The sequence below is a fragment of the Cinclus cinclus genome, chromosome 3 (assembly GCF_963662255.1).
Source record: "Cinclus cinclus chromosome 3, bCinCin1.1, whole genome shotgun sequence".
NCBI lineage: Eukaryota > Metazoa > Chordata > Aves > Passeriformes > Cinclidae > Cinclus > Cinclus cinclus.
In genome coordinates this window covers 14939718-14963513 of record NC_085048.1, presented here as the reverse complement: position 1 = coordinate 14963513, position 23796 = coordinate 14939718, and the positions used below count along the sequence as shown (strand labels likewise).

The 23796-nt window shown below is 37.0% G+C and overlaps 1 protein-coding gene across 1 annotated transcript in view; it reads left to right on the top strand.

Moving 5' to 3' along the window:
* Nucleotides 1-20467, top strand: part of TAF1B (TATA-box binding protein associated factor, RNA polymerase I subunit B) — a 45469-nt gene extending 25002 nt beyond the window's left edge. The window contains exons 9-15 of the mRNA XM_062488488.1: nt 8663-8810; nt 10910-11087; nt 11385-11431; nt 14221-14311; nt 14757-14827; nt 16732-16957; nt 19958-20467. Coding sequence (XP_062344472.1) covers nt 8663-8810; nt 10910-11087; nt 11385-11431; nt 14221-14311; nt 14757-14827; nt 16732-16957; nt 19958-20150 — 954 coding nt within the window. The 3' untranslated portion in view covers nt 20151-20467. The remainder of the gene's footprint in view (nt 1-8662; nt 8811-10909; nt 11088-11384; nt 11432-14220; nt 14312-14756; nt 14828-16731; nt 16958-19957) is intronic.
* The last annotated feature ends 3329 nt before the right edge of the window (nt 20468-23796 follow it).

The following is a 23796-nucleotide window of genomic DNA, read 5'->3' as shown; positions in this document are numbered from 1 at the left end:
CAATGTAAAATTCCTTACTGTTGAGTAGTAGTGATGATCCCAATGCCTAGAGGAAGCAGGAACACTTGCAAGAAGCCTGGCCTAGAAATGTGGCAAGAAGACAAATGTGAAAAGCCATGTAAGAATAAATAAGTTCTAGGTCATGGGGGAGCGATCCTGGGCTGAGAAGGACCACAGGTTAAGGGGTTTTGCATTTTATCCTTAGTATTTCTAAACAGCCTTCAGTTCTGTGTAGTCCTCTTTTGCCCCTAAAAGCAAGTACAGGTGTTGATTTGTGAACAGATTAAGTTAATACTCTACCTTCTTTTCATTTATTTGACTACCGATTAAAGTTTTACAGTTGAGCATAGGAAATTTAGGAACTACTGAAGAGAAATAAGCATTTAGCATTAGCTGAGACTCTGTAAGTGCTTTAAGGCGTAGTCATTACAGTTTCATCTCATAGTGTTTCTAAACCAAGATAGTGTCTTAGTTCAGCATGCAGGAAGTAGTGAGCTGCTCTGAATCTTTTCCTCATTTAATATGGAGATCAAGCCTGCATTAGTACAAGCCATGTGAAAGCAATTCAGTTGCAGAATATTTGGTCCTTTCTAAATGCTGTAAAATGTCGCCTGTATTTAATTTTTTTTTCCACACTGGCTTTTTGAAAGGATTTTGTATCCCTTAATAATCTGCTACTGCTAAAGGACATGTCTTCAAGTCAACACAACTGTTAGGAAACTGCTGACATATGGATTGTCTAACACTCTAGGTTTTGGTTGCACATACATATTTTAGTTTGGGACTGATTCAAACAGAGTAATTGCTGACTAAATCTGTTCATGAACTCGTAAATGCAGGTCAAAATATTTGCTGTTTTCTCCTGGAGAGTTTGGACTGGAATGACAACAGCTTTCTGCTTCCCTGGAAAGCATATCCATCAGAATGGCTTTTAGACATGTTCCTCTGTTTGCTGAAGTCTTCCTCTCAAAATATTCCAAGTCTTATGTGTAAGAGCCTCTTTTCCTGACTAAAATTTGAATTACCTTAATTGCCATATGATTTTTTTATTTCTTTTTGCAGTGGTAACTATTTAAAGAATTCAAATTAAGACAGAAGCTGGTCATTCTTGTTTATTAAAAAAAATCTTTTAGGAGGGATAGAATTCTATCTATACAAATTCTGCTAATCAACTATGCTGCACTTACCTTCCCAAACAAATTTCTTTGGTCTGCTGGTGTTTTGAGATACCTTGTAATCTTAAAGTTTTTGGGGTGGGTGTGTATCCACCAGTATTCTCTGTCTAATTCTTTTTTTGTGCATTTTAGCAGGTACATGCAGTACTTGTTCAGGATAGAAAGTAGTGCAGAATGAAAAGAAGCAAGGGTGAGGCTTTTATTTGAACGAAAAAAAGCTGAGGAGGAAGTTCACTGCTGAAAGGGTTATTGTAATCAAGTTTATCATGAGAGCTTGCTGTTGTGTAACAGAAACTCTAGCTTGTCCATACCTGTCTTTAAGCATTAGTTAATGAATAAAGAAAACAAACCAACCAAAGTATTTATGAAATTCAATAAAATTTGTTTCCAAACTCTTCAATTTCAATACATTATGACAGTTCAGCTCCTTGGAATCCTCTATGTATTTTTAGAAAGACTACAGTTTTTTAGAAAAGTGGTGTGTGGCAGAGTTTGCTTGTGAGCATGAACAAGCTGATGTGCAAGCACGTGTCTCTCGTGGTTTAATACTATTGAAACTCATTTATTCAAAAAAACATTTTAACCAGGAATCATGTAATGAAAAATGTGTCTTCCTCTGAAAGTAGCCCATTAAAAAGTCTGTTAGGCAGCCAGGTTTTTTTTTTCCTACATCTGTATTGGACATACAGTTGGCTTTTTCATTGTATGTAGGTTGCTGGCTCATCCTCATGCCATCTTGAATTCTTCAGTAGAGACTGCCTGTATCAGTTTAATGGAGTCTAATACCCTAGCACCTATTTTTTTTCTCTCAAAAAGGTATAAGCTTTGTTTATTGAGTCATTTTCTAAAATTAATCTTTTTGCTATTATAATGACCCTTCTCACTTGCTCTACAGCAATGATCAGGAATAGTTTGGGATTTTAGGATGTAGTCGTTTTTGCAGCTGAAACAGTTATTAAAAGAAGAGAAGAAGTGAGAGCCTGCCAGTGTGACTTCTGTGATTTTCAAATGGTATCCTGACTTATTTTTTCTTCCCTTCTACCCATTTGTTACCAGACAGATAACTTGGGCGACCTGCCTGCTTCTCTTTTAGGTAGACAAATGAATTTCCTTTTATTTCTTCCTTCTGCTTGATGTCAGGCTTGTTGTAAAGGAGCAGCTTTACCTTGTGTGCTTGGTCTCCTTGTCTTTTCTAATGGAAGAAGTTTCACAAGATGCATATTTCTTTGCAGTTATCTGAATGGAGTTATAGCAGTTTCACCTGTCTTCTTCTTGTCATTTGGTTCCCTTTTAATAATTCCAGGCACACCCTCTCGCTGTTACATCATCATCTGTATGTGATTCATGGATGTCAGGGTTTGGAGAAATCCATGCACTCATTTAGTCCATATAAAAATGAGTGCGCTGAGTCAGAGGCAGGGCTCATGGAGTCAGTTCTCCTGTTCCAGATGTGACTGTGGAGAGGAGGCAGGAGCAGGCTGCAGGAGTTCTCCCCCTTACACTTTCACACTCACCAGCAAATCACAAGCTTGGGGTGTTTCTATACAGCAGTGGAGAGAGTGCTGACCATCCCATGGAGTCCCAAGATGGTTTGGGTTGGAGGGAACCTTTAAAGACTCTCTTCAAACATTTCCTATGTCTTTTCTGTATACTTTTGCTCTGGCAAAGAAGGCTTTCCTGAAAAGACTACACAGAATCTAACCATGTAACAAAGTTGACTACATTATTTTTTTCCAGCTAGGTTAAATGGCAAAAAAAGTTTCAGTATTTCCTATTTTTTAAAATTTTGACATATTATGTACATCATTAGGATTATGATGTATTCATCATAATACACAGCGTTAAAGAACCTTAAATTTGTGTTTGATGTCTCTTACATTAGTTTGTGGCTGTTCCAGGTGTTATGGTGGTTGTGCCTGAGAGGTAGGTAGAGGTCAGGTAAGGGGGAAAACCAATGTTGTTTAAAAATAAATTGGCAGTATTTGTTGGTGTAGGTTTATATGGGAGGTAGCCAGATTAATAGTACTGCAAGAATACACAAAAAACATTAAAAAAATAATTAGTGACCATATTAATGATCTAGTATGTAATGATTGGTCCACAAGGTCATTTCATTCAGTTTTAAATACTAATTTGCCTGTAAATTTCACAGTTAATACAGTTATTGTCTCTACTGTCAATTCTTTTTGCAATCTGCATGCAATGTGGCTGGTGTCATCCCACATCAGGCTCATGCTGCAGATGACCAGATATATCTGAACCAGTTGAGCAGCAGAAGCAAAGTGAGGTGAGCCAGGTGCCATAGAGAACTTCACTGCTCTGTTTATTGTTGGTGCCTAATTTTACCTTGTAAATGTAAAGCCATCTTAGGTTCCTGGAATGTGTGTTTCAATCCAGGCAGCATTCAAAGATCTTTACGCACACTAGGGCAGCCATTTGGATTATTGTTTTTGCAAGAATTTTATTATTTTATTTTATTTTATTTTATTTTATTTTATTTTATTTTATTTTATTTTATTTTATTGGCATGGCCTGCTTTACAAAAGGTTTGAACCAAAATTCTGGATTGTGTTGCAAAAACCCCTTCTTCAGCCCTCATACCTTGTTATTTTCCAAACCTACAAGTTAAATGGCTTTCTTAATCCATTTCCTGATGAGTTTAGTGCATTCTTTTTCAAACGCAGTCTAAGTTGAATTTGTCATCTTAAAAAAGATGAAGCCTTGCTGAGTTTTGAATTATTGCCAGCATATCCAACTCTAAACATTAGAAGATTCCCGAAGATTTACAGAAAACTGATAATGAGAAAATGAGTCAGACCTTATTAGGTTCCAGTATTAAATGGTCATTAAACAAATCCCTTGGGAGAAATGTCCATTGTGAAATGTAAGCAGCACAGAGCCGGTAGAACTTCAGAGAATGTGTAGGCAAAGGGAAGAAAAGGGTGTCAGGATAGAAATGCATGCTTCAGGTATAAGGATGATGAGGAAGGGAATTGTGCTGCAAAACAAGTGCTGGAAAGAAGGATGGAAGGGAAACATATAAAATGAAAAAATTAAAGTAACAGTATAATTACTTATTTTCAGGAATAATAGAACATTATAACGTAACAAGCTGAATTGTGAACATTGTGAATATGTGAGTAATGGGATATTGTCCTGATAGGGGGAAGGAAAAGGCCCAAGAAGAGAGTCAGTCAGACCACATTTAAAACAAGAAACTGTGGAGCCTGCAAATTGTTCTAGAAAGCCAGCCAGTGCATACTGTTTTCTACTTGTTGATCAGCAACATTCTGATATTGTCCAAACAAGTAGGAGAGGCTGCAATCTTGGCTTACTCAAAGCAATTACCTGTTACTGTGATCTGATTATCATGCTAATAGTTTGACTCCTCTGCTCCTGAAAACCAGTTTGTTGTTTTCTAATACAGGTGAAAAATGCGGTGTAACTTTGAGAGATAAAGACAACTGATTTAAATAGTGTAATGAATATTTATCATTGTGAAAGTCATGTTATAGACACTTTTTCACAGACTCAAAAATGTATATTTTGTTCTCCTGTGCTCACAGGACAGGGGAGGGTACTCTCAAGTAGTACTAGTCTCCTGTACTGCTTTCTGGAGAAGACCTGTAGTGACCTTATTTGTCACATGTGGGAATCAGATACAAAGATTTTAAAAACAAAGCTTAGGAAAAGGTCTTGGCAGCCTCTGTACCCCCTCTGGAGAAGTTACAGACTCTGTCAGCATTGTTGAGCAGTCTTGAAGGAATCCCAGCTTGCGAAACACCTGAAAAGACTAGCAGGTGGCATAGCTTTAAAAGGGTTTTCTGTCAGTCTTCCTGGAATTATTAGGTGCCCTTAAGGGTTTGTAACTTGAGTTCTATATGTGGTTCTTATTGTGTTTCCCAGGTTCACAAAACAAGGTGAGAGCTCAGTAACTTCACGTGGTGATGGACAGGGGAATTGTCCTAATATATAGCACAGAAATACATCTTGAATTTTTAAATTTATGATTGGATAAGTGAAAGTTATACTTGGGGAGTGTGTGGCATATGATCTAACACTGTCCTCTATTGTCCAAGTACTCCTCCCTTGGGGTTTAATCATGGGTTGCTGGAGGCAGAGTTTTTTTAACTGAAGGAGGGAGGCCCTGGCTCTTGGTCTTACTTTCCTAGTGGATTTGCTGGTTGACTTTCAGTGCAGCTTGTTTTCTCAGGTCCTTCTTTTTTTTGTTGTTTTGTTTTTTGTTTGTTTTGTTTTTTGCAGAGATACATAGCTAGGTAGAAGGTGGTAACTTTTATTCATTTTGAGGCTGCTTGGTGGAGTATGGGAGTTCTTTCTCTTTTAACCCTCCCAGTATTTTTGAAGTGTTGCAGAATAAAAGATTTTCTGTGTGAACTCACAGCCCTTTCAGAGTTGAGTGTGAACAGGGCATACAGTAACTGGTGAAAACAGCCAGTGCTTGGTTGCTGCAGAAACTCTTGAGTCTCCTTAGCCCTGACCTTACAGCCTGTGCTGGATGGATGTGTGATGGATGCAGCTGTGTTTGCAGCTTCCAGTTCCAGAGGTGACTGTGCTGCTGAAAGCAGGGGTTCAGTTCAGTCTCACCATCAATGGGACTATACAGGGAATGTTTTTGAGCTTAAGAGTTTAAACCCTGGGAAGCAGCAGTTGATTTGGTTGATCTTTATCTTCTATTAGGATGCACATTCCAAGTGTGTTCAGATTTCTTATGAACACACATCAACAAAGAACAGTTTTTGTCTATTAACACTGCTTTTAAAATAAACCAAGTGGTAGCTGTCTGTCTTAATTTATTTTTTTTTTAGTTTCTATACCACTTGTTTGCCTTCAGAAGAAGGAAGGTGTTGGTTGTCATTGCAAAGCAGAGCATTCTCTAGCCATTTCAAAAAAGAACCAAATTGCCTTCTGTAAATTGCAAACAAAATCTTTGAACCAAAAGTAGATGTTGGGCAGAGTTTTGATTCACTAAGAGAAGGTTTGATTCACTAATACCTAGGATAGGAAAGCTGTCTCCTTGCCCTGGTACAGGAAGAGGCACTCAGGTAAAAGATAAGGTGACTATTGGAGTCCTCCAGTTAAGATCTATATTCCTTAAAGTAGCTTGGTGTCAAATTGGACTTTGGATAGCTCCATTGGTGATAGTTTAATGTCTGAGAATGGGAATGCTTCAAAGGACTAAATTCCCAGTGTCTTAATTTATTTTCATGCATGATATATTATTAGGAAGCTACTAATTCCACTGCTTTTCATTGGGGGAAAGCGTATTTCTTTGCTGTCTGTGGATAGTATTGGTGTAATGCTCTTACTTGAATTATGTGGGACTTTAATTTTTCTCCCAGTACACTTAAGAAAAGTTACACATGATTCAGGTTTTGTTCCAAGTTTGGTTTGGTATTCAATTTAGCACTGCTTTTTAGAAGGAACAGAAGGTACTATGAGCTTGGTCTTCTGCAGAACTCTGGTAATGCGAGTTTTTCTTGTTTCTCAAGATAGTCCTGCAGCAGTCTACACCAATTTTAACGCTGTTTAGAAACTATAATGAACATGATACAACTTCCTAACTGTTACAAAAAGTTACATGTGTAATAATAGGTGACAGCAAAATTATTCATTTGCCTAAGCATGTGTTCATGCAAGTCTGAACTGCAGTCTGAGGGGACATCATTTAGAAAAAGAGAGTGTAATGTTGGGAATCACACAAAACAAAATTTGAGCACTGGCTACAGAGCTTATATTAAAATAGATGAAGGTAAATTATTGAATAAAACCACATTAGGTCACATCATGTCTTGTTGTAAACAAGGTTACTCTGTAATAGGAACCAGAAAAAGAGCAGAAGCCTGAGTTCACTCTTGTTCAGGAAAGTTTTGAAGATGTAAAAGTGTAAAGCCCTGCTAAGTTTCCTTTAAAGGAAGGTTCCATATGTACAAATTAACTTCATAAAATATGAATACATGATAAAAGTGCTCTGCTGAGTTAGAGCCACTGGCTAAAGCAGAAAAATCATTGCTTTTTATATATTTAAAATGGTAAGTAGCCTGGACAACTGAAATTGTTGCTTTTAGAGGTAAATTCGAGTAATCATTTAAACTATAGAAAATTAAGAATGTTTAATGAAACAGTTCAGGTATTGTAAAATGAGGGTCAAACCTTACATCCATACTTATGCAAACTTCAGGTCCTGCTGAGTTCATTATGAATAAACATGTCAAAATCTTTCTGTAAGTTATATTCTCCTATAGCACCAAACCTCAGTACAAATTGAGAGACCTTTCTCATGCAGCCAGTGGTTTAAAAAAAAAAAGACAGATTTATAGTCACTAATAAATATGCAAATATGGAAATATTTTTAAACTAAATAACATGAAAGATTCTGTGGAAGGGTTCTAGAGAGCATGGGCCTGAGTGTGAATATGGTCACAAAGACCAAGGAGAAGGCTAAAGTGCTGACTGGGTTTTTTGCCTCAGTTTTTAAGAAGTTTAGGAAATATGTATGAAGGTTCATGGGCTGTGATGAGATGCTGCACAAGTGGTGAGGCAGCTGGCTGGTGTCATTGCAAAGTCACTGTCAACAAGTTTTGGGCAGTTCTGGTGACTGCACAAGCCCTCAAGGGAGGCAGGGGATCCTTTCTCTCTACTTGGCACTGGTGAGATATATCAGGAGTGTTGGGTGCTGTTTTGGGCTACCCAGTACGCAGGAGACATGAATGCAGTGGAGTGAGTCCAGTAAAGGGCTGTAGAGGTGGAGCCTGCCCAAATGAGGGAAGGTATGGTGTGGTACCTGCAGGAGGGTGGAAAGGAGGAAAACCAGATCCTACTTAGTGGTATCCAGTGACTGGATGAGAAGAAATGGGCACAAACTGAAATACAAGAAATTCCATTTAAGCGTAAGGGAAAACAAAATATTTTTTCCTTTGTACAATGGGGTTGCTGAAACACTGGAGCAGATTTCCCACAAGCCTTGGAAGCTGCCATCTATGGAGATGTGCAGTATCTGACTGGATGTGGTGCTGGGCAGCCTGCTCAGGCTGACCCAAGGAGGTGTTTGGACCCAGTGGACTCAAGCAGTCCCTGCCAGCTTCCACCTTCCATGGTTTTCTGACCTCTTAGCTCTTTAGACAGTTCACCCTCAATTGCATCTCTGTTGTTTTTTCCCAAAGCTCTCAGTTTTGGAGCATCTGGACACATAATGAGCATTTCATAAGAATGGTGGTGGGAGATCTGAATCAACTTTCTATTTGTTCCTTTTATATTTCATGGAATTTAAAACTAGCACACATTTCTCTTTGTAGTACTGCTCTCTGGCTCTATTCTTGCACACGTGTTTTATCATAGAGTGCTAAAAGAATCCATATAAATCGTCCTGTACTAAACAATTCAGAATTTACCATCAGTAACTAATTTTAAATAATTAACAAATATGGTCATAGAGCAAATGTATAACCTCCTCTAACCCTGTCTTTCAGTCGTGGCCTGTATATGAAGAAGTATTCAACAAAATGCATGAGCTTGCAGCATTTTTAGACCTGCCTCGTTTTCCAGATATAACAGAAAGCTGCTTTCTTCATCCAGACATGTTGTGCATGAAATACTTGATGGAAGCTAATTTACCTGGTAAATATTTTCCCTAGCCCAAACTGATAAATTTTTTCTGTGGTTTATTAAACTCTAGCAAAAAAGTCTTTAATTACTACTTCAAAAGTGCCTGGTCTTTTTCCTTCTGATTTATTCCCATTTCAGCTTGAACTGAAAGATATTCTTGCTATAAAAATCACCTTCATCAAACATTTAAAATATGTGTTATAGGCCCAGAAATGCAGGGGCACTCTGATGTGGGCTCTGTAAGGCCGTGGAGTGAATACTTTAATTTAAATCTTTCAGTGTCCATGTGAACTAAGAGGCACCTGTTGATTTCATGTGATATATTAACTTTAGCTAAATGATTCATGAAGTTGGGACTTGATTACTTAGCTCTGGAATTCTCATATGTTATAATGACTGTATATTGTTTAACAAAGAATACATTTTGTGTATTATATAATATTGTATATTACCATTTCTTTGAATGTTAATTGATAATGTGTGACAGATCAGCTGCTGTCTCACTTGATTTATGATTTAGTTCTGAAGTCATATATAGCATAAGTACTGACTCTTTTTGTCTAACCTAAAATTAATATTGACTTGAATATTGACTTGTCAAAGAAAGACCAGTATGTCCTAGTGTGTGAACTCTTTGTTGGGTTACCATACTTTCTGTCAAATACCACTGTGGCTGAAGATGAGTTACACAGACAAATGGCCTGTAAATTGTTTTTTTTTTTCTCAAAACATTCCAACAGTTCATAGTAGGGGAGGGAGTTATTATCTTATTTTGCAATTAGTTACAATGAATAAAAGTGTTTGGTTTTTCTGTTTATTCAGCTGGATGAAGAGAAGGTAACCCAACAGGTTTAGGGCTAAAATTCTGGAGTAGTAATTCTGATTTTGTAGTTTTATGCCAGTGTTGTGATCCCATAGAAGATTACATTGTTTTACAGATTGAAGTATCCAGTTGAATACAAAAAAAATAAAAAGCTACAAATTTGACATTTCAGATCTTCTATAGAGAAATGCAAAGCTAAGTACTCTTTGAAAATTACTGAGGAAGAGGAATATATTGTCCTTTTCCCTGCAACTAAGATTTTTATCATGGATAAGCATTTTTTAAAAAATTGAAAAAGGGCTTCTTCTGTTGTCTAACAACTCCTAAATAAGAAGCAATTAATTGGGAGTGGTAAAGGACACGAAATTCCAACGAAGACACGATTTTATGTATCGGAAGTAAAACTAGATGTGCTTCTAGTATTTAAAAGAAAATTTACTTTCCACATTTTTTTTTTGGCTTTTACTGTTATGTGCTAGGGGATTAAAAACTAGTTCCTACTGAACTCCTTGCAAGCAGCAAGAGAGTATAAGTACAGCTGGATTAAGGTTGTACTTAGTCATACATTGCTAACCTTTGTGGAATCTGATGGTGATGTAATCAACTCCTGTATTTCTTGCTGAACAGGAAAGGTGAGAAATTTGGGGGATTTGTATCTGTGAAAAATAAGCAGAGGAATAAGACTGTGTAGATAACCTGCTGTGTATCTTGTGGAGCTGCAGCTGGATCTCCCTGGCGTAGCCCGCGCGTGCCATGGGGCTGGGCAGGGGAGCCAGGTGTGACCTCGGCAGCTTCTGCTGGGGGAGCAGCCAGAGCTGCCCTGCCACCACCAAACTGCTCTCCATGCACAACCAGCCCTGATTCCTGCCGTGGCTGTTCCGTCAACATGCAGGCAAAAAGTTTGTGACAAGTTTTTGTTTTTTTTTTTTTTGCTTTTGGGGACTTTTTGGAAAATGTATTAATGTGGATTTGCAAGAGGCTTTCCCACAAGAATGTTCAGGATGATCTCACTACGTTATTCAAGTAACATCAAAGCACGATTAAATACGTAATTTTTTTATTCTCCATATGAATATATAATAAGTCACAGGTGTTTTCCAAGTAAGCACAGTGAGGGTTGCCTAGTATTTTTAAAAGTATCTAAAAACACTCCTCAGTCTGAAAAACACGGCTGTCAGATGGTCCTAAAAGATCTAAGCAATGTTTTCATCAAGTGGCCAACATATTTGCACTGTAAAAATATTTCTTGCTTGTCTTAACATTTTATATTTTTATTTATATTAATTAGATGAATTGCATAATTGGACTTGTCGAGTGGTGAAAAAGATTGGCATTGGAGAAGTGGATTTCCTGACTCTTATGCCTGGAAATAAATCAACAAGAAAAGTGAAATATGATGTTCTTGCTGCAGCAGTTATTGTAGTGGTGCTCAAATTATTGTTTTTATTAGATGATCACTATGAATGGTAAGTGTACAGACAAATCTGTAGCAACCCCCAAATTTCAAATGGTGCTTGTCTCAGATAATTTTTTCTTTAGAGTTAAATTTATACTATTGGAATTTCAGTTAAGTTCAGTAGCTTAAGCCATGCACTTGAAGGCATTTTAGTCATGAAATACTACTTACTTTTAAAATTAATTGGGTTTTATCTGATACTTGGAATAAAATTAGGATGTAATTTTTGTCCATTGTATTTGAACTTCATGTGAAAAGTGCAGTATTTTGATCTACTAAACAGACTGATTTTTAAATTTTTTTACAGGTTACTTTCAGAATTTGCTGAAGAAAGAAATAAAAATAACACAGAAGGTACATAAGTATTCTAGTAGAAGAAGTGTTATGATTTTGTAAAAGAAACAGTTTTACAATCAGGGTTAGAAAGACTTTTCTTACTGATCATGAAAATGTGCTTTAGTCATTCATTAATGGGAAATTTTATTTGGAGGAAAGAGTAGATCCTGTTAATGTAAAATGGGCAGCATTTCTTATTGTTCAGGATAGGGGAGTTTGGTACACATTTTTCTGGGTGCCTTTCTGCTTCTGCTCGTGCATGTTTGTCTCTTGGTTTAGAGTTTTATGTGTGGTAGGTGGAGATGAATGGATAGGCTGTGAAAAGGGAGCACACTTTGATCGTAAATAGCAGATACTTACAAGGGGCATCAAACCACATTTATGATAAAATCCAAACTTGTTTAGTCTTGCTAAATAAAATTTCTTAGTGTGTAACATATTTCAGATGTAATCTAGTTTCTTAGTCCAAATAATCCTGAGAGAGTGTGGAAAAGCTAGCAGCAATTAAGATAGAGAAGATAATGGTGTGAACATGGTTCTTTGAGGGCAGAAAGACCAAATCAAAGATTAGAAATCTTCAGGAAGATGTTCCATAGCCTGATCCAAATCACAGTTGAAGATAAGATCCAAAATGTGTTACAGTGGTTTATCTTTTGGGCCTTTTATCCAGTTTTGGGTCATTTTGACCCTTCTGCTGCTTTGCTTAAAGTTTAGGTCCATAATAAAATTATGGTATTAGTCATGTGTGAGCTCAGTTACTGCTGTAACTAGAGGCAGTCATCACTGTTAACTAAAACTGGTGATTTTCACATTCAGGTGGATACACAAACTTATGGTGGATTCTTTTCTTTTCCTTTATACTTCCCTTGAAAACTTGAAGTACATGATAGTGGCAGGAGTGGGGAGTTGTGCAACTGCTTTACAAGATGAGGCTCAAAGCCATTAATGTCTTAATGGGGTTTCTCCCTTATTAACAAGTCTCATTGCCCTTGGGAATTAACAGCTCATTCCTTGCCCACTTTTTAACTTTAAAATCTTCTGGTTCAAATGATCCATATGCTCTGTTCTGTTGTCCCTGTGCTTAAAATATTGGGGTGATAGTAAGCAGCTGCACAGAGAAACTGATGAGAGAATTTCTGTGAGATGACCAATCAGTGCCAGAGCTCAAAACTGCCTCTGGCATTTTCCCAAAGTAAGAGTGCTGAAATGAATGTTTTCTACCGAGTTGTAAAGATTCAGTTTATGTTGACTCCATTCTCAACTTAACTATCAATTCTCTAGTCCTCTTTTTAATTAAAAAATAGTTTTTCACCTGCTACATTTCTTCAAGTCACTCTGGAAGCAGTACAAGAGGTAGTTCTGGTTACCTGCTGTATGTGTTCTGTGAACTGCACACATCCACAATATGGATTTTGTTCAAATAAAATGTGATTTTTACATATATATATATATATATATATGGATGTGTATGTATGTGTGTGTCAGAGCTGTGTATTTTCCAGTCAGCTTAGCTTTTTGAACGTCAGACAGCCAGGTACTGGCCAGGTAAAAGGTTACTACAGTGTAGCATCATGTCTCTGACAATGGGTTTGCATGTGAAAGGTGCTTAATAATTTATACATAGTTTAACACAAATTTCTGCCACCTCCCACGTTGCTCTCCCAGCAATTTAGGAGTATTTACTTAAACCTCGGGGTTTAAGAAGCCGCTAAAATAAGTTGTATCCAGACCTTTGAATTTCAATTGAGGGGTCTTTGTTCCTTTCATGTGTGTGTGTCTTCCTTTTGAGACCATCTATGTTTTTAGCATCTAGACATTCTGAGGCAGGATAATGCAAACAGCAGAAATGCAAATAATACAAAAGATATATAAGTTTGATTGTAAGAACAGTATATTCACCTTCAGGAGAGTTTAAACAGCTGCCTGGCAAAGCCAAGCATGACGCAAGCATCGCATGCAGTGCTGCTGGGGTGATGGGGAAATGCAAAGTCTGCTTAATTCACAATGCAGATATTCCACCCACGGGGAATAAGAGTTGATTATTTTTAAATATATAGATCTACACCATATTTCTGTTTGGAATTCTTATCCTTGCTGTACCCAATTGGTCTGCTTCAGTCTTGTGCCTCTTTGGAGGATCAGTGATAAAGGTGCTGCTAAATGTTCTATGTCTTCATGTTTTTGCATGTGCTGGTAAATACTTGTTCATGTATCAACAAGTGGAGTTCCTGTGCTCCAAACCATGAGAGGCTGATATGAAGTGAAGACCACTGTCTAGTTTATCTTTCCAACCCTGTCAGATTTCATGGGGAGTAGGATAGACAGTTGCTGAGCTGTCATGGGAGCTGATGAAACTGCCTGAAATTTTGCATCTAAGCTTCTTTAAGTTTTATTTGTTTAAACTTAAGCTTGATACATAGTTTTATTAATCCCTTGAGTCCAGCTTTGAAACAGTTGAGGGCTACTCCGCACAGTGGAGACCAAGTTGATTTTGTGGAGATTTGTGGAGATTTTTTGATTTTCTAGACTTACTTTCCAGAAAAGAAGTAAAAGGTTTGATTTGTAATAAATCTATGAAATCTAAGGTACTGGGCTTCTTTGCACTTCTTATGACATGCTGTTTTTCACTCCATTTCTGCATTTCTCTTTCTTACAGAATTATTTGATCAAGTGTGTTTTCTTTGAGCTCACAGCATTCAGGATAGCTTGTATACAGGTGCAAGATGCAGGGTCTAACTGCTTGGAGACCCCCTTCTCTGTAATTTCTTTGATTTCTTCCCAAACTGAAGTGTGTATATTTTATTCAGGTGGCCCTTATTTTGAGTTCAAGAAGTGGTATGAGGTGGTAAAACATTCCTTGGATGTGGAGCAAAAGAAATTGGATGAAGAAAGAGCCAAGTAAGAGGTTTTTAAGTACTTCTTTTTTAAGGTAGACAGTTCTATATGAGCTCTTGATCCCTACAGAAATAAAAAAGTTAGAAATTTGCTCCACATATCTATCCACCAAGCTTGAGTGAATAGAATGATTAAATTGCTCTCTTAATTTTCTATTTACACTCACAATGTTTATCCAGGTTATTTATTAATTTCACTTACTGTGAAAAATAGCTTATAGAGCTGAACATTTAACTGATTACAGTAGATGTAGGCTAATATGCCTTGGTTTGCCTACTCAGAAAACTATTTCCTTTATACATTGAAGGGGCAGTGGCTTTTAACAGCGCTAATCATTATTTCTCTTGTAATCTAAAACTCTATCAGTATTTGTAATAAGTTACTTTTCTTTTATTCATTTGGTCCAGCTTGATTTTTTTTTAACAATTCTTATGTTTCTTACTGGTAGGTATCTGTGGAGATGTGAAAAGCCATTGTTTTATTCAGTCAAGAAAAAATCTAAAGTTCTAAAGAGAAGACGTGAGTAAACTTTGCTTCTTCCCAGCAGCACAGAAATCTGCTCCATCATGGAAAATCTTCAGCTGTGACTGATAACCTTTACATCTTAAAATATTTTGTCTCCCCTCTTTCATCTCTGGGTACAATTAATGTAGTACTGTTTTATAACCCGTGGCTGGAATTTTTCAAACCTGTGCAACTGAAGCTGCCTTTGCCAGTCTTCCTAACAACCCGTTGAACCATGTCTCAGAATATGTGCTTCTTGTTCACCTTCATCTTCTCTAGTTCACCTTTATATCACTGTTTCTTGTGAGTTGTTGGTCTTCTATAGCTTTCCTGTCTGTTTCCTCCTTTAGTTTCTTGCATGCTTTGGTATGAATATCCCAGCATGTCCTTTGGTAGATTTTGCATGTCCCTCTTCTCTCCCACTCGTTCTTGCAACCTTTTTTGGAAAGCAAGGAAGGCTTTACTTGTGTAGCCAGCTGTATATGGTCAGAAAGCAAGTACAACTACTGTATTTTAGTAGCTCTGGAAGTACTTTTGAGAAGTTTTTGGGGTTTGTGTTGACATAAAAGCAAAGAAACAAAACCCGATTTGTCTGTAGAAATAAGGAAAACCATGATTTTATTCAGCCAAATTACATCTGGAATTCTTCATTCTACATTTTATGTTATCCAGAAAGCAGCAGGTATTTGGAGAGAGATATATTAAGTGTGGCAAGTGGTATTTTTCCTTTTATATGCTCTTTCAGTTTTGGGAAGCAACTGGTTCAGGGACTTCTAAACAAGCTGTATAATCCTATTTGGTTTGAATTACACATGTTGGATTTCTCCTTCAAGAATGCAGTGGAGTTTTTTTTAAGTACTTATTCTTCAGAATTCAGTTGGGGTGACCCTACAGTCAAGTCGTGTTCCATGGAAAACCATGTTTGCTATGTTCATTTCAAGCTTGATTATTTACTCAGATGCCCTTTAATTCCTGCATTTATAGGTGGAGAGATTCCTCTTCTGGCTCTGCTTCTCTTGGAGCTAGAAGACAACTGCTTAGATTACAGAACTTTATTGTAACATTGTGAGCAGGAATATCACATAATAGTAACTGGGCAGGATTCATCTTAAAACAAATGTACCATAATAGAGACAAACAGTGCTCTAGAACACTTATGTGCCCGGTACAGATTTTTCAGAAACCTTCCTAAACCTTTGATTTTGATCATAGATTTCAGTGTCATCTTGAAAAATAAACTTACCAGTCCTTGGGTTGTTTTAGGAGGTTTTTTCCTGGTTTTTTTTTCCTTTAATATATGAATGAGTTTATTTAAATAAGCTCATACAAAGAAGTTAAAGCTCCAGCAATGTTTTTTAACCTGCTTTTTATCCTAGGTAAACAAATCATAGGCAGTCACAGTGTTTGCTGATCTAACATGATGCCTTCTTTCACTTCTCAACCTCAGTAACTTAGGAAAACTTGTCATTCATTCACTAGCAGTGGGCAAACATGGGGTAGGGATTTTTGTTGTTGAGTTTTTTTGCCAGTTGAAATTTGCACCATGAAAAGCTTAACCTTGAATCCATGTGTGTACAAATGTTCTTTCTATCAGCATAAGAATCCTGGCAGTATCAAATGAATTCTACAGGTTTTACTTGCAGGAATGTTTTAGAGTGCCCCACTACTAATATCATTTGGTATAGAAGACATGGCATTTTGAATTATGTTTCAAAATGTTTCACTAAAACTTGTAAAGAGGGCGGCAGAGAGAACCTTGAGAATTCAAGGATTTCTCAGTCTTTCATGCAGAGGTTTAAAGACAAAAAAAAAATTTAAAATGCACAAATACCCTATTTTCTTCATGTATTAATTACCTCTAAACAGTATTCTGGTACTTAATACTTTTGAATTTGTTTCTTTTGTTTCTCTTTGCATAGAAATGGTTGTGAATTTACAAAATCAGTTTGGCAAGCTGTCTGGTTCAGTGCAACATGCTGAAAAGCCAAATCCTTCAAGTTTTCAGTTCAGTTGGTCTGAAGACAACACAGATGGGAGCTGCTTTCATGGGCATAGCCTGAAGGGAGTCTTGCAAGAAAAATGTGGTTTACTGAAAGCCATGAACCCTGACTATTGGCTATGTACAGTTAAACTGTGTAATGAGAAGTAAGTATTCACATTTTTGCTAAATACATTTTGGAGCACTCTCCTGAAAGTAAAGTGCTGTACGTATATTTTTGCAAACAACAAATACAGGGTGTGTGCATAGCTATGTGTTCACATATAGTTACAATCATTTCTAGAAAGGGGTGTGTGAGGAATGGATAGTCTTGGACTGCGAGTAGACAAACTGCAACATGAAGAGAGATCAAAGTGAGCTTACGAGAAGAGAGGAGATGAGACAAAATCAGCAACTAGAGTCACATGACAAGAGTAGCAGCTAGGTACAAATACTCACTTCATTTCTTCATAGTGTTTTATAAAAATACTTGTGATGCAGCTCTCCAGAGAATGGAAACACAGTCCCATTCCTCTCCTCCCTGGCCTGTAAAAAAAAAAAAAAACACAAAAAATTAATCACTGTATCTAAATCACTATACTGATTTTGTCATAATCACAATGACTTCTGAATCATATGCTAGACTTTGGTTCTGCCATTGGTTGTATTATGAAAGCCTAATCCCGAAGAGGAATGTACTGGTGAGTAGCAGTGAAAAAAATCAACTCTGTAGCTGGCTAGTATTCTCTTGAATTTCTCATGTATGCTATTGGAAAGTGGTTTTTTGGTAATGAGGTTGAGTTACATTCATGTGAAATGAGATTTCATTTGTCAGTTGAACAACATGTGAAGTCTTTATATGGTATATAATTTGAAATGGTATTCAGAGCTCAATAGCCCCTATGCAGTCTTAGTGATACAGTCCTGATTTTTAAAACATTCAATTCCCATTGAAAACAACTGGGTTTTATAAGTATGTAGTCTTTTCTGTCTTTCAGTGGATTTATTTGCTTATCTTTATTTTCCTTTTCACATTATTTTTCACGTACTTTTCACTGCTATAGAAAGGGGTTGGAATAATGTAAGCATAGTGTTACATTACAAAAGGTTTGGTTATATGGATTCATTCTTTTGTGTGAATAAGAACCTTTTTTCTTAAAGGGAGTAGAGGTTACCAATCCTGTTACCACAGATTTGCATAAATCTTACGTATACATTGAATGAGTGGATATTTCAGTGTATGTTTGTGTGAATAATCTTCCATGCAAAATCTGTTTTTAAGCCTATATTTTCATATGTAATATATTAAAATGTTAATGGCAAACTGTCATAGCCTTCATGAAACAAGTTTTGAATTTAAATTCTTACCAGTTAAATTTCCCATTATATCATTTGCAATGCAAGTAGTTAAGTATACATCTGACACTTACTTAACATTGGAAAACAACATCTATTCCCTCAGATATGAGGGCCTATCCCCTGCGTATGTAGAAAATAACTAAAAAAATCTTTTCTAAACATCAGCATGGCCTAACTGGACTGCTAAAATGCTTTATTCCTGCGACTAAGGTATGATTACAGTGTCAGCAAAGCTGAGATCAGTCAAATGGTTGGTGAAATGCTGTTACATTTTATTTTAAAACTTTCTGTTATAAACTGGATTCTAAACTGATTTTATATGGAAGTCTTTAGGTGACAGGAGTTATACTCAATGTTCCTAAAGGTCTTTTCCAACCTAAAGGACTATATGATTCTATCTGTGATGAGGTATTACAGTGTGTGGAAAATGTGGTAATGCATTTGGGGGATGTGAGGTAGGGCAGAGGATGGGATGCATGGCATGAGAGATCTAGTTCCAGGTTTCCAGTGTGCCAGACTTTGGGAGGCTTTGAACAGACTGTGCTCCCTGAAGTGTGGCTTGCCTGGCACCCAGGACAGGTCTGGCTGTTCCTCCACTTTGAGGTAAAATGTAAATGTTTGCTGGGCCAGAGGGAGCGAGCAAATGACTTTATAGTCCAGTAATTAGCACACATACCCGTAAATTGGGACAGACAGATCTCACTCGTTGTTCTGGTGAATATTTAAGACAGCTGCTCTGAATCAGACACAGGGAACATTTTAAACTGCTTCTCCACATCCCAAAGCAATACCTAGTAAGTTAGAAGATGTATAGGATTTATAGGTGAATATAGCACCTGAACCCCCATATCAATGTACAGTGTTTTTATTGAAAGATTGAAACTTTGTAGTATTTTAAACTAAATTTGAGGCTTATCCAGTTGGCTGTTTTTCCAACCTAAATTGCTGAACTAAATGTTTACAGAGCTATTTCTGCAGCTCGTGCTCTGCAGCTCATCTTCTGTTCCTTCTGAACATTCATCTTCTCATCTTTTGTTCCTTGTTACCAGCAAGTCTAGTTCTGCTATTTTCATTATATACTTATATATATATCAATCACCTCATCATTTTCATTAACATTTTCACCATGAAAGCTGCAAAATAATGAAGCAGAAGGCTGCTACACCAGTAACTACTTTCTGTTGACCTCATCAGTGTTTGCTCCAATGTTTTGTGTGTTAGTCCATCGACTTAACTTAGCTTTTCTCTCTTGTTTCTAGATAATGTAATTTGTATTTAGCACACAAAGGCAATGCACAATAAATGAACGGATTATTATCCCAAGACATGGTGTCAGGAAGGTGAGAGGGGGGCCCTATGGAGAGGGAAGAACAGAGTAAAGAGCCTAAGGTGTCTGAATTGGATAGTCTTAGAAACCTAAAAAATTGGGTGAGGTAGTCATTTTAATACTATGCTACATTTGCTAAAAGCTGGAAGAACAAACAGTGATTCCATCTAGTCCTAAAAGACAAAGAATATATTCTTTGCCTGGCTGAGTGAGAGCCTGATTCATAGTGCAAGAAGCTTTAATGGCTTTTTCTTCTTATTGTGATTGCACCAGCTCTGCAGATATCTTTGTTCAGTCCTATACTTTGGTTTTGCAGGAGTGGATCACTTCACAGGAATCAACACTGTAAACTGGAATCGTGATTTATGCTGTTGGTAGAATGTAGAGTTTGCCTCTAATTACAGTTTAATATATAAATGCTAGCTAAATACTAAATACACTTGTCATTTAGGGCTTTTGTTTTCTCCTTATTTCTTTTCAGATTGTGTGGTCATCTGGCTCATTACAGAGAAGTGGAGTTTCCCCAGAGTTACCATTTTGTACTAGGGTTGTTCTCCTTTCTTCTGAGGATTCAGCCCTCTTATATCCATGATGAGGTGTGTATGATAGAACACAAACTTTTTAATAAAAAACTCTATAAAAAACTAAAATACAACACAGTCCTAAGGAAGTAAAAAAAGGCCTAAAACTGCCAGTATTAAACCCATGTAAATTAATTGGTTGGATCCCAAACCATGGTATTACATCTAAACTTACACTGATTCTTTCGTCTCATGGATATGTTTTTTGTTAAGATTGTAGTGATGAGATCTACTACTGTACTTCAGTTTTAGTGTCATTTTATCTGTAATTTGTCACTAATACTGGGAAAGGAAACTGCCAAGGGAACTGCTAATTACCATTTATTTCATAAATTTGCATCAGAAACAGCAGGAAGCTGTGAAATTACCATTTTTTGGGGCATAATTGTACATATTTTGAGTGTACTGGACAGGACAGCATCTAATTACATTGTGAGATTTTGCAGTTAAAATATCTATTTTTTTACCTACCATTGTATGACAGTAAATATATTTCCAGAAAATGTTTACTTTGTTTTTAAATACTGTGTTAACAAATAAAAAAAAGCAGTTTGTTAATGTTGTCATTGCAGTGAATTTTTTCATTATTATTTCTAAATAACATTCCACTTGTTCTGGAAGAACTCTGGCACAGTTTTCTACATTTTCTTGCATATTGTATGTTTCCCAGTCTTTTGTTACGCCAGAGCCTCTCATTTAGGTTAACATATTTCAGGTCCATGTTCCACTTCTGGCTTCACAGATACTTTTGTACCTGGTATAAAATCTGATCCTATTTCTTGTGCAGTGGTAACTGCCAGGTCCTCCTGTCATTCTACTTTTGCAAGGCTACTGTTAAAGCCTTGAATTTCTTCTGACCACTTTACAACCCAATATCTTCAGCAACTTGTGCCCTGGCCATTCCACCAGTTTCTCATGCTCAATTTTATTTATGCACCATGTTTTTATACTGTCCCAGATGACATGTGAATGAAGTTGGGTGCTGGCACTACATGAAAGATACCATAACAATATACATACATATGTTGAACCTAGATGCTGTGTTGATACCCAGATGAATAATGCTGCTTTCATCTGAATTAAATTAAATTCATCATTTCTAACCATCAGTACAGAGTACAGAATTTAACAAATCTGTTTGATCAAATCCAAAACTAACAGCTGTTTCTAAACATTATTATAACTAAGAAAAATGGTGCCTGCAGACTTGACAAAGAGTAATGACTTCCTCCCTGACCAAGTACCTCAGTGAGATTTAATCTGGGAGGGTAATCTGTTCAGTAAGTAGATTGTGAAGGGTTTAAACCATGAAGTTGTTTAAAAATTGAGAATTATATTTTAAAAAGGTGAATGATAGGAGAGGTGATGTGCCCTACTTGTCTGAAGCAAGTGATAAAGTAGTATTTCACATACAAGTAGGGCAGACAGGATTATTAAGAGGGAGTTTTAATAGTAACATGGAAATACTGGCAAACCAGGAGGCTTTGCTGGCTCAGTAGAGGCAGGAGGTAATATGGTGTCTTGGAGTGACACAGAAGACACAGTTTGGGTGAAAGCTTTTACTTTTTTAGGTATTTTAATTAGTTATTGTAGCACAGGGATTTAAAGCAATGGTCCTGTAAAGTGACTAACATGCAGATGAGCAGGCAGTTTTAGCTATACAGAACTAAAGTGCTTGATGTGGGAAGAGGAAAGAGACTGAATTATTACTTGGTGTATGTGTTAAGAGATTTCGTAAGTGGGCACAGTGTAGTGTGTCTAAATGTATTGCCATGCTGTGCTTGATACCTCAGACTTCTGGTGAGGTGTGTCTGAAACTGATGTTTACATTAATGGACTTGGAACATACCACTGTAAATCTCCTCTAGTGTCTGGTGTTTGTGTTTTAAAATTAGCCATTACTTATTATGTTTGATCTCACCTGAGTGAATTACTAATATTTGTAAGTATTTGGTAAAATTATTCTTTGTACTTTTCTAGGTGAGTATTTGTATCAGTTAAAAAACTACAGAAATGTAATACATGTCACTCTTTTCAACAGTGCTGGCTCAAATGACTGAAAGCGTCTCATTCTTTTTACTGTAATATCTGGTAAAGTTTTGAATTAACTATCCAAAAGACACCTTGGTATACATAAAGGATTAATTTAATTCAGAAGTCTTTATTTGAAGGACTTACGCACTTAATTATAGGTATAGCTTTCTCCTAAAACTACTGTAGTAGTAAAATCTGAGCTTCATATATTAAAAATACTGTGCTCATTGTTATATTGTTACAAACGTAAGAAAGCTTCCTTAGATGTTAGCTTCCTTAAATTAAAGCTGTACTTTAATAAACTGGCATAAAACTTGCAGTTAATCATCGAGAGCCATGTGCCTTCTGGACACATAGGCTGAGAGTCAGATTTAAAACAAAGGGTGTGCCCCAAAAATGCTTTTTGTTAGTTCTATCCAGTTTAATCAATCAACACTTGTGTTGGAGTAATGGTGTTTTAAGAAGCTGACGAGCCCCAGGAGTGCCTTATCTTCGGTGTGGCTGAGCTCTGCTGGGACAGCTACTCCGACTGCAGTGAGTACAAGCCGGAGGCGGAGCCGCGCCGAGCAGACAGCTGCGGGCGTAGCCGAAGGGCAGGGTGTCTGCACAGCCCAGCGCTTCCCATCACCTCTCTCGGCTTGAAAATTACAGCTCCTTTCTGTAACTGTTTGCTGAAAGCACCCAGGTAAAGCTCAGCTGCTTTTTTTGTACTTAATCCCGTGTAAATTTTGAGTAAAAGAGGTTCCCCTTGTTTAGTTTCTTTAAAATTTGAATGAGTGTTCTTAAGTATATAGATAAAGGCAAGTGGGGGTTTTGAGAACAAGCTTCTTAAACAGTGTATACTAAGAAGACATAATTAATTTTTAACTTAGACAGTAGCAATTCAGTTGTTCTAAGATCTTTATGTACCTTCTGAAGTGAGTTTTCACTTTTTCCTAGTTTATATGTTAGGGAAAAAGTGTGTTTAAATGGGCAAAAGTAACTTTGCTTTATGAATTCTCCTAAATGCAACCTTTCTGTTGTTTTGGTGGAGAAATATGACAGATGTCTCATTTTCTTTTGAAAGGCACAACCTTCAGCAGAATTGATACATTATGCTTACTAGTTTTTTCACTACCTCTGTGTGTCTGTTTTCTCAGTATTAACTTGGCCTCAGTCTAGTACATTTTTCTTTTCAAAGTTCTTGCTGTTATCCAGACATGAAGAAGTGTCTGAGTTACACAGAGTGAAGGCCCTGAACCTGATTTAACCAGAGAATGAGAATCAGCAAGGCCTAATGCCTGTAAGCAGTGCTACAGGCATTTAATTTATTTGCCATAGTGTGTTGCATGGGCTTCACTGCAATTATGTCTTTTCTAACCCATTTTTAGCACAAGCCCTGAAACAATGATGTGGAAAAGATTTAAGAAAACTTCATGCAGTATTGCAGGCAAGGCATTGAGTATCTTGCTTTCTGATAATGTCTTGGAAATCTCAAAAGTCCCTCAAATTACTTTTCTCCTATTCTGGACAAATAAGACTTCTGCTTGTTCTGAATAAAAATTCATGATATTGTAATAAGTTGTCAAGAGGATGCTCTTGCAGGGCTGAGAGCAGAAGAGCCAGGACCCACAGGCTTTTGGGACAGGTGAAGTCTGGATATGTTAAATCCCCAAATAAGGTGTCTGCCCCCTAGATCATCTGTCCTTTCCCCATGTCAAGTTGA